At 34.2% G+C, this 12,242-nt stretch overlaps 1 protein-coding gene across 1 annotated transcript in view; it reads left to right on the top strand.

Moving 5' to 3' along the window:
* The first annotated feature begins 1,027 nt into the window (after nt 1-1,027).
* Nucleotides 1,028-12,242, top strand: part of LOC128666159 (olfactory receptor 1019-like) — a 35,536-nt gene continuing 24,321 nt past the window's right edge. The window contains exons 1-2 of the mRNA XM_053720605.1: nt 1,028-1,065; nt 8,580-8,691. Of these exons, the coding sequence (XP_053576580.1) occupies nt 1,028-1,065; nt 8,580-8,691 (150 nt within the window). The remainder of the gene's footprint in view (nt 1,066-8,579; nt 8,692-12,242) is intronic.

Raw genomic sequence — 12,242 nt, forward strand, 5'->3', positions numbered from 1 at the left:
ATATTTAAAATGTTTCAGATTACAATTATTACAAGTCAGAAAATGTCTTGGTACAGGGAGGTCTTCGTTTCTTTTTTCTGTGGCGTTCTCTATTGATAAAATATGTTCTCTCACTCTTTCTAAATAGGCGCAACCTTGCTTTTTGTATTTTTCCACTGTATCCATTCAATTATCATTTTTTAAAGGTTTTATTGATATAGCTGGGTTGTTTAGTGAAACTACAGTTCATTATTAGTACTAATATCTTACATCTGCCTTCCAGCGTAAGTTCACCTGTCCAAGGCAAAGCATTCTTCCTTTCCAAGGTGCTGGAGAAGGCAGTCCTGTGTCTCCTGCTGGACAGCATCCACATTTTGAGTCTTCTGCTACACAGCATCTAAGCTCTGTGTCTCCTGTTGCACAACAACCATATCCTGTGTCTCCTGATGCAAGTGTGCTGTAAAATACACTTGTTTTCCATAGTGTTGCCATTATGCCTAAAATGAGAATTTGCTCTATGAAACACATCCAAATGGCACCTTTTACTACACAAGCCAGACACCTCTACCTCAGAGCTACAAACCCATCAGAGCATAGCAATGCTGCTCACAGCTAATTTTCTAATTCTGTGTTGTGTACATTGCATTTTCACACTTAACAAATTTCACGTGTCATGTCATTCCAGACTTCAAATTCATCACTAATTTAAATATGTTCATGTATCAACTGCATTAATTATGCACATTTTTAAAAAATCTATAATATTTTTTGTGATATGTGTGATGGAATCTTGCCATATGTATTCCCTTCTCAGGAAATCTCTAGAAATCCTAGTTTCAGATTATCTCCATAGATATGTCAAATAAGTATAAAAATCATCAGATCCTGAAGAAATGGTGTTCATATAGGCACAATGTAAAAAAAAAAAAATTCAGCTCACTGAATGGAATAGAAATTAAAATTGAAGTTTATGACCATTTAAAGGCAAAATCAAAGCAACTTGGAGATGTGGAAATGTTAGAAATGTAAGTAGCATTACATGAAAACCATGACAGTGAGGCACTGGCAGTTTGAAATGAACACAAGGTAAGTAAGAAATTAAAGGCCCTTCTTTATTGCTCTTTATAAGGTGGTAGGAACTATTATGAAGAACCTATTTTGGTCAATCACACCTCAAACGTTGAACTCAATCACTCATTTTTTTTTACTTTTAAAAGGTTTATTATTATTGATATAGATGCTGTAATAGGCAGCAGATTTTCTATAATGTAGGGACCTATATACCTCCCTCTCCTCTGTGTGCCATAGCATAATGACCTGCCCCTCTCTTTTCACCTCCCACAATGGGCCACCCAGCAGAATCCTTTCATTCATCCCACACCTCCCACCACAGCACCACTGTCTGCAACAATCATTGATCTGATTTCATATGGTAAGACAGCATGATCAGTGCTCCCTAACCATATGAAGGCAGATGCCTTCTTCTCCCTGGTGGTCATGAAGGTACTAAATTAAGACATTGGGCTCCATTTATCACTAGGTAGGAGGACAAGGTTTGCTGTCATGAAACTCGTGCGCTTGTGCTATTCCACTCCCTGTTCGTGTGGCCATTCTTGTAAAGAGGGAACTGTCAATCATCCCAATCAGATCCAATATTATTGAAATCCGACACACTTTAGGTGGTGGAGAGGTTAAGTAGCAGCAGTCATGGTAACATGAAATGCTGGGGCTGCAAAACTACTATCGCAGCTTGGTAAATGGAGCACATTATTCTGGGAAAAGTACTGTGTCAGATAGCACCTATAAAAGAGGCTCAAGGCATTCCTGTATATTGATTTTACCTTCTGGTGTACATTAAATTGTTTACAAATAACTCAAGTACCTTTATTTGAAACTGCCACATATACTAAACATGTCAATACTGTATCAATGGCTAATGAAAAGATATGAACACAAGATATATCAAAATAAATCATCCTCCCAGTTGTGAGGGTGAGAGAGCTCAGCCTTTTTTAAAGGGTGCTCCTACACAAGATATAAATGATATCAAGTCCTATCTGCTGTTTGCCTTAATACACTGTCCCTTTAATGCCATTTATCTGTTGGGAAACTACTACTTTTTTCTACTGCATATTATACTAAAATATATATATCATTTTGTGGTTTTAAAATAGAAATTTCTCAGCACAGAGATGAGAACTGACATTGCACTGAAAGGGTTATAATAATCTATTCCCTGCTTGACTGCACTTTATGTCCTCTACATTAAAGCAAACTTGTTAAGTAAACCAGTGGGAATTTATATTGATACAACAAACCATATAAAATCTTTAAGTTCAACACAAGTAATAATAAGCAAAATAAGCAAAACTGAAAGAAAGGCAACAGGTTGCAAGGCTTCAAGGTACAGTACTATGTGTTATCATTTGAATAAAATGGTCACACTTTGAATTGAGAAACAGTTATAAAGTATTTCTTACTAACAGCAAGATTTAAAAAGATTCTACACCCATTTTGTTAAACAGACAAGCCAAAAATGAATTGATAAAAAAAAACACAGCAACTCACTGTGACTTATTTTTCTTATGGCTGGACAAATATTTTGGACTAAACATGTGCACAGGCAAAATGTCATACTTCATATTTTAAATATTCAGTGCTTGTGCTGTTCGTTATTCGTCTCGTTTTAAACTAAACAAATACAGACCATTTATGGAACATTAACATTTCTTTCTATTAAACAAATGTACATGTTCCACTGCTACAGGTAAAAAAGTTCCCCTTTTAGTAACTAAAATACTTACCTAAGTGCGCTGGAGTGCTGCGCTAACCCACTCCTTTTCTTCAGAGAGCCTTGGTCACGGTATCAGAAGCCTTTGCGTGGTGGCTCCCAGGGCCTACAATAAATTACCTTCTCCTTTAGTGCAGGCCTGAGAGCCACCACACTATGCATCCTGTTAACGCAGCCAAGGCCATGTGAAGAAGAAGAGAAGATTAGCGGGACTCTCTAGCACGCTTAGGTTTAACTATTTAAAGGAACCAAAGGAGTACTATTAAATTTGACATTAATCCTTCATTTTCTTTAAATGTTGTGCTGCATTCAGTTGGATATTTGCCTCATTAAAGCAAGACAAATATCCTTGTTTCATTAACGAATGTGCATTTTTAACAAAACTGTCTATTTTTGGACCAATAAAAAAGTAAGCACAAGTTAAAACCATTTTAAAAATTGTTCATTTGCATGAAAATCATATGAAAACTTGTATCTTTGTGTGCACAAACATGAACATTTCTAATTGGTTCAATTAGCACAGCGGAATCTGTTGGCGCTCTACAAATAACCGATAATAATAATAATAATTATTATTAAGTTTATGTTTTTGGGACTAATGATCAAAACTTTGCTGGCATAACATGAAATCATGCTTTGGGGACATTTTTTATAGTGTAATGTAAGTGTCTAAATACAGAACTCTGTAATTTATTCAGTAATTTTACCTAAAACAATGTTCCATTCTAAGTTACAATTATATGCAGCTGTGGTTACTTTGCACCTTTATGAAGAATCAGTGCCATGAGACAAGTGCTGATACACTTTCAGTGTGTACAGCTATTTTGGCTATGTTTGTCCATTTCCTGTTAATGGAGATCTCCAACAAGCAGATGAAGAACATTTGTAGCATGTTTAGTAGATGTGCATTTCGGCTTTTGTTCACTAAACAAACATCTAAAATGGCTGCAGTCTGTTGCATCTGGCTCTTTTTAGAGCTGGATTTAATCATAAAAAGTGCAACACACAAAATCTTGATTTACACTAATAATTCCAGTACCGACATGAACCAAATGCAACAGACTGAGTTTATTTTGGGCATTTGCTTAGTGAACAAATGCCAAAATGCATAATAATTAGATGGGCTTGTTGCGTGGCTGAGATTTGCTTTTTTTGTTTTTGTTTTATTTATCAGTTCCAGACAATAACGCTGTTTGAGGTGCAAGAATTGCATTTCATTTTTTGCAAAAGTCAACCTGTCTGTGGAAATGAAAGGAAAACACTTTCATCCTATTGGCTGATTTGAATTTGAAGAATCAAACCAGCCAATAGGAATGAAAGATTACCCCTGGACTGGAGACTGCATGAAGAGGACCTCCATGTTGATGGTATGAAGAGGAGGACCAACGTCGCCGCTGCCATCGCCACTGACCTCGCCGCTGGCATGGGGATGAAGATAGAAGATGGACAGCGGTTCAGATGAAGATGAAAGAAGGACCCACGATGGATGAAGATAAAGTGCCACTGGGATGAAGATGGAGCGACGCCATCATCCTCGGTGAGTACCAATTGTGGGGTTAGACTTTGGGGTTTTTTTATTTATTGGGGTGGAATTTGTTTTTTAGATCAGGGTTTTTTATTTTATTTGGGCAGAAAAAGAGCAGAATGCCCTTTTAAGGGCAATGCTCACCCAAATGCCCTTTTCTGGGAAATGGGTAGTTTAGGTTTTTTTAGTTAGTTTTTTTTTTTTATTTTAGGGGGTTGTGGGGTTTAATATTATTAATATCTTTATGCAAAAGAGCTGTTTGCTTTAGGGCAATTCCCTACAAAAGGCCCTTTTAAGGGCTATTGGTAGATTATTTGAAGAATAGGTTTTTTATTTTGGGGTGTTTTTTTATGGGTATTAGAATAAGAATAATCTTTTTTATTTTTGGTAATTTCGGTTGTTATTTTTTTTTGTGTAAATGTTAGGTTTTTTATTTATTGTAATCTATTTTTTTTTTTACGAAATGTTATTTTTTTTTTTAGGGTAAGCTTAGGTTTTAATTTAATCTTACAGGTAAGTTTTAATTTTTTTAAATGTAGTTTAAATAACATTTTTGGGTATTTTAATTGGGGTTAAGTTAGAGGGTGTTAGGTTAGGGGGTTTAGATGTTAGTTTATTACTTCGCATTGTGGTAGATGGCGGTTTAGGGGTTAATAGTTTACTTAGATAGTTTGCGTTGTGGGGAGATGGTGGTTTAGGGGTTAATAGTTTATTTAGATAGTTTGCATTGTGGGAGGGTGGCAGCTTAGGAGTTAACATTTTTATTCAGTGTTTGCAATGAGGGGGGATGGCAGATTAGGAGTTATTAGGCTAGGTGCTTATAGTAGTTTTTTTTTCACTCTGTTGTCATTTTCACAAGCATGGTGTTATTTTTTTTCACTTTATTTTCTCCATTGATTTCTATGGGGGTACACATGCACGTGCATACACCGCTAGCGATTTTTGTGCAAAAAGCATTTAGCTAGCAGTGTTTTCATTAATGCAAAATTTTGATTTACTGTGGCACTTGTACTCTCACCCTAAATGTGGCTAGATTACAAGTGGCACGCAAATGATTGCGCTAGCGTTATCGTGATAGCTTGCACCCCCTTTCCATTGTGCTGACATAACAAGTCGAGTGCAATCGCAATTTTGCTTGTGCAATCTTCATTTACATGAGAATCTTTACCACAATTTCAGAGCTGTGGTTAACTATTTTCTGAAAATAAAAAGTTGCATAAAGCACCTAAAAAATAAATTACAAAGTACACACGTCTAAATATAGATATGTATGTATATATATATATATATATATATATATATATATATATATATATATATATATATATATACAGGGAGTGCAGAATTATTAGGCAAATGAGTATTTTGACCACATCATCCTCTTTATGCATGTTGTCTTACTCCAAGCTGTATAGGCTCGAAAGCCTACTACCAATTAAGCATATTAGGTGATGTGCATCTCTGTAATGAGAAGGGGTGTGGTCTAATGACATCAACACCCTATATCAGGTGTGCATAATTATTAGGCAACTTCCTTTCCTTTGGCAAAATGGGTCAAAAGAAGGACTTGACAGGCTCAGAAAAGTCAAAAATAGTGAGATATCTTGCAGAGGGATGCAGCACTCTTAAAATTGCAAAGCTTCTGAAGCGTGATCATCGAACAATCAAGCGTTTCATTCAAAATAGTCAACAGGGTCGCAAGAAGCGTGTGGAAAAACTGCCCATGAACTGAGAAAAGTCAAGCGTGCAGCTGCCAAGATGCCACTTGCCACCAGTTTGGCCATATTTCAGAGCTGCAACATCACTGGAGTGCCCAAAAGCACAAGGTGTGCAATACTCAGAGACATGGCCAAGGTAAGAAAGGCTGAAAGACGACCACCACTGAACAAGACACACAAGCTGAAACGTCAAGACTGGGCCAAGAAATATCTCAAGACTGATTTTTCTAAGGTTTTATGGACTGATGAAATGAGAGTGAGTCTTGATGGGCCAGATGGATGGGCCCGTGGCTGGATTGGTAAAGGGCAGAGAGCTCCAGTCCGACTCAGACGCCAGCAAGGTGGAGGTGGAGTACTGGTTTGGGCTGGTATCATCAAAGATGAGCTTGTGGGGCCTTTTCGGGTTGAGGATGGAGTCAAGCTCAACTCCCAGTCCTACTGCCAGTTTCTGGAAGACACCTTCTTCAAGCAGTGGTACAGGAAGAAGTCTGCATCCTTCAAGAAAAACATGATTTTCATGCAGGACAATGCTCCATCACACGCGTCCAAGTACTCCACAGCGTGGCTGGCAAGAAAGGGTATAAAAGAAGAAAATCTAATGACATGGCCTCCTTGTTCACCTGATCTGAACCCCATTGAGAACCTGTGGTCCATCATCAAATGTGAGATTTACAAGGAGGGAAAACAGTACACCTCTCTGAACAGTGTCTGGGAGGCTGTGGTTGCTGCTGCACGCAATGTTGATGGTGAACAGATCAAAACACTGACAGAATCCATGGATGGCAGGCTTTTGAGTGTCCTTGCAAAGAAAGGTGGCTATATTGGTCACTGATTTGTTTTTGTTTTGTTTTTGAATGTCAGAAATGTATATTTGTGAATGTTGAGATGTCATATTGGTTTCACTGGTAAAAATAAATAATTGAAATGGGTATATATTTGTTTTTTGTTAAGTTGCCTAATAATTATGCACAGTAAAAGTCACCTGCACACACAGATATCCCCCTAAAATAGCTATAACTAAAAACAAACTAAAAACTTCTTCCAAAACTATTCAGCTTTGATATTAATGAGTTTTTGGGTTCATTGAGAACATGGTTGTTGTTCAATAATAAAATTAATCCTCAAAAATACAACTTGTCTAATAATTCTGCACTCCAGGTATATATATATATATATATATATATATATATATATATATACTGTATATGTGTGTACATATGAATGTATGTATTTATATGTGTATATATATGTATTTAAAGACATATGTACACATATAAACACATACATATATAAGTACAGATATATAGACATATTATCTGTAATGTGCATTGGAGCCCTCTGTAGTTAATTAGAGGAAAACATCTAAAATCATATTTATGCAATATTCATATTTAACAAAAGTTTTAACAATCTATTTACTGTAAATATTTCCCATTCCAATAGTCTGTACATAGGGAAATATGTTCTGAGTATTTATAAATAGATATTCCTATAGATATCTGTATATATCTATACCTATATATAATCATGTATATACAAAGGTATAAATATATATTTGTTTAATAACCATTCAAATTTAAGTAGAAATATTTAATTATGAATAAATAGAAGATATTCTGTTATATAAAGAACATTGGAAAATGAAATATTCCTTGATTCATATCAGGTTAGCATGAATTAGAATATGATATGTTGTTTGCATTATAGTGAGGTGTTTTTTTTCCAACTTTTTTTCGTATATATTTTTTTAAATATATACCTATATATTTGCTTATTGATATAAATATATTGTATATATATATATATATATATATATATATAAATATATATATATATATATATATACACTGTATATATATATATATATATATATATATATATATATATATATATATATATATTATTTTATTTATTTTAATAAAAGAAAATTTTCTTCTAAGTGAAGAACATAGGTATTTGAAGTATTCCTATTAAAAAACCCAAAACATATAAAATTTTGTAAAAATTAAAATTTTATATGACAAGTTGTTTGACTGGGGAGGGCTCAAAAGCGTGTATATGTGTATATATTTATGTGTGTGTGCACATACATATATACACATATAAACACATATATATACCATTGTGAGCTTTTCCCAGTGAAACACTGTGATATATAATATCCCTTTAAACATTTATTTAAAAAATTAAAACTATATTTTATTTTTGTGGCCCTAACACTTTACTTCAGGTATAAAGTCACGCTAGCTTTTTTAGTGCTAATATGTGTTGAGATCATAACACATAACTTTCAACTTGTAATACAAGCAATGGTTAGCACAATTGTTAAATCCATTGGAAGTATAAGGCGTGCTAAAGAGATTTCAGTTTACGCTACACATTCTTATTTTATTCACTTTTAGCATGGACTTGTAAAACCAATTTGTGTGCTAATCTTATCACAGTCCAGCAATATTGATAGTTCACCCTGCCTTTGTGGAATATCACTATTCTGGTAAAGAGTTATTGTGTGCACAGTGGTTTTTGTTATATGCCACAGTATTGTACTATATGTTTTTCTTTTTAGGTTTCATATATCTGGATTTAGGACACAGATCATTAAAGACTTACTAAATCCTCTGGACATCTTTGGATTCTTAAATGGACTGATTTGGGACTTTTTTCACTTTTTAGCCCATGTGTGGTTTTTGTTAGTACTATATGGATCCATATATTTTATTTTGTGAAGTTTTATTCATTATCTGGGACATCCTAAAACATTTAATGTGAAAATGGCTTAATGTAGCTTAATGAGTAAAAAAAGTGGCCAAATGTTAATCAATAGCTGCATAATTTTGCACAACCCAAGATTTCCACTATCCAAGCCTTTCCTAGAAGTTTTATGGATTTTTGAATGCCACAAGGCAAATGAGTGACATTAAGCTTGTTTTTTGGGGAGCTTAATGTGGCTTAACGTACAAAATTGAACTTAGATCTTAACCAATTTCCCCCAAACATCTCACAATATATTAATCTATCTATTCAAACATATTCTGAAAATTTCAGGAAATTTGATAAAACATACCAAAAATTATTCACATTTAACAATTTTTTTACAATCCTAAAACATTTAATGTGAGCAGCTTAATGTAACAAGAGCTTAATGTACCAAAATTCACCAAAACTTCAATCAATTGCCTTGAAACTTGGCACAAACTCAGTTTTTTACTTTCCAAACATATCCTAGAAGTTTCATGGATTTTGGTGTCCCACAAGGCAAATGAGTGAAATTAAGCTTGTTTTTTGGGGAGCTTAATGTGGCTTAATGAGTAAAAAAGTGGCCAAATGTTAATCAATTGCTGCATAATTTTGCACAACCAAAGATTTCCACTATCCAAGCCTATCCTAGAAGTTTCATGGATTTTGGTTTTCCACAAGGCAAATGAGTGACATTAAGCTTGTTTTTTGGGGAGCTTAGTGTGACTTAACGTACAAAATTGAACTTAGATGTTAACCAATTCCCCCCAAACTTACCACAATACATCAATCTATCTATTCAAATATATTCTAAAAATATCAGGACATTTGATAAAACATACCAAAAGTTATTCACATTTAACTATTTTTTTACAATCCTAAAACATTTAATGTGAGCAGCTTAATGTACCAAAATTCACATAAACATCTATCAATTGCCTTCAAACTTGGCAAAAACTCAGTTTGTCACTTTCCAAACCTATCCTAGAAGTTTCATGGATTTTGGTTTCCTACAAGGCAAATTAGTGACATTAAGCTTGTTTTTTGGGGAGCTTAATGTGGCTTAACGTACAAAATTGAACTTAAAGGTTAAGCAATTTCCCCCAAACTTCTCACAATACATTATTCTTTCTATTAAAACATATTCTGAAAATTTTAGTAAATTTGATAAAACATTCCAAAAGTTATTTGCATTTAACATTTTTTTTACAATCCTAAAACATTTAATGTAAGCAGCTTAATTTAAAAAGAGCTTAATTTACCCAAATTCACCTAAACTTCAATCAATTGCCTTGAAACTTGGCACAAACTCAGTTTTTCACTTTCCAAATCTATCCTAGAAGTTTCATGGATTTTTGTTTCCCACAAGGCAAATGAGTGACATTAAGCTTGCTTTTTGGGGAGCTTAACCCCTTAATGACCACAATGTACCCTGTATGTCACTGGTCGTTAAGGGTTTTTTCAGGACATAATAGCACAAGTCTAGCAAGAAAACGCTATTAATGCCCTCCCTCCAGCAGGCTTTGTGGAATAGAGCCGTCTCAACGCTGGTGGCAAGACCGCGCTATAAAACAATCACGTCCCAAAAAAAGGCCAGCGACATACAGGGTACGTCGCTGGTCCTTAAGGGGTTAATTTGGCTTAACGTACAAAATTTAACTTAGATGTTAACCAATTTCCCCCAAACGTCCCACAATACATTAATCTATCTATTCATACATATTCTAAAATTTTCAGGACATTTGATAAAACATACCAAAAGTTATTTACATTTAACAGTTTTTTTACAATTATAAAACATATGGGGGCTTATTTATCAAAGCGTCAATCTCTGTGCTTTCGCAGGTGTCAATATACTCGCCAGACATCGCTGCCGTGGATCCACATGCAATGCTCTTATTTATAAAAAAAACATGTAAAAAAAAAAACGTGCGTCAAGTATGGTGCAATGAGCATTGATGTTGCAGTTATTCAGGTTGTTCCCAACTTTATTTATACCATTTCATTACTGTCCATGAACAAGCACATTTCTCTAAAGCTAATCTTTTATTTCTCATCTGTTAATGTCCAAGAAATAGCTTGATTTATACCTCAACAAACAATATCTCATAGAAAGTTATTTTTATATTTATTTGTTATATGATACTTTCACATAAATTAATGTGCATTTGTATTTCTAGAAGTCATGATATGCTTTTATCTCATGTTATTTTTTTTATAAATGATTTTTAATGTTAGAATTTGTACATATATCTTTGCACATACTTGTGTGTATATATATATATATATATATATATATATATATATATATATACAATAAATAAAAAGAGAGAAGCGCTCAACCTGAGAACGAACAATAGCATAATAGCTTGTTACCACCCAAGAAGCAGTCTCTTTTTGCCCAACATGTGCCTTTCACAGAGAAGAACTTTCCTGAAGCATATCAGTCTGATCCTGATTTCACAGTACAGTCCAGCCCCGAAATACCAGGCAATCCCTCTCTGAACCAGAGATACAACAAAACCCCAGACGTATGTTTCGTAATTCTTTTATTAGAGAAATAATCATATATGCATATATACAAAATAAAATCATAATAACAAATGCAAACAAAATATCTCTTGTTACAAAACTGAAATATTGACCCAAATTTTTGTCATCAGAAAAAAATCAAAATGCAAACATTAAACTTAAATAATCACACAAAATAAAATTAAACATATTTCAAATACAGACAAAAACAAACTGGAGGAAAAAAACAAAAACAAAAACTAAATAATCCAATCCTTCCACTTCTTTGTCTTCCAGATGCCTTCAGAATCTAATTCCCCATATCGCCTCCTATCAAAAGAAAAATACAAAAACAACTTCCCACGGATCATACCCACACAATTACCTACAGTAACTACCTCTTTCTTAAAAATCAAAATATTACGCACATCCCACAACACCTCCTTCACACAACATGCCAACAACCATATCAATCTTGCTTTCTCTTTTTCCACACCACTTCCACACAAACCATACATCATCATATTAAAAGTAAAAAACTGCACTCCAGTCAAACCCTTAATCATCCTTTTCAAACTTCTCCAAACATCCCTAGCATACTCACAATTCCAAAACAAATGAATAACACATTCTCCAAACCATATTTTTTAATCCAACATTCCACCCTTACATAAAACCACGGAACAGCAAAACATACCGGTTTCTTTCTATCAATCTCAAATAAACCATATAGTCTTGAAACATTTCCACAAGCATACTTTACCATACAACCAGCCATGCTATTCTTACCACTCAGAACCACACACCTACTAACATATTTCACAGCCAAAAATCTCTCTTAACAACAACATCTCTTTTCAAACGCTCCATACCAGAACTCCAGAAAAAAGAAAACAACACTCTCAAAATTCTCCAAAAAATCCTCTCAGGTGGCGGAAAAACTAACGCCAAATATAACATAATAGGGATCAAAACCAATTTA

Source organism: Bombina bombina, chromosome 1 (assembly GCF_027579735.1).
Source record: "Bombina bombina isolate aBomBom1 chromosome 1, aBomBom1.pri, whole genome shotgun sequence".
NCBI lineage: Eukaryota > Metazoa > Chordata > Amphibia > Anura > Bombinatoridae > Bombina > Bombina bombina.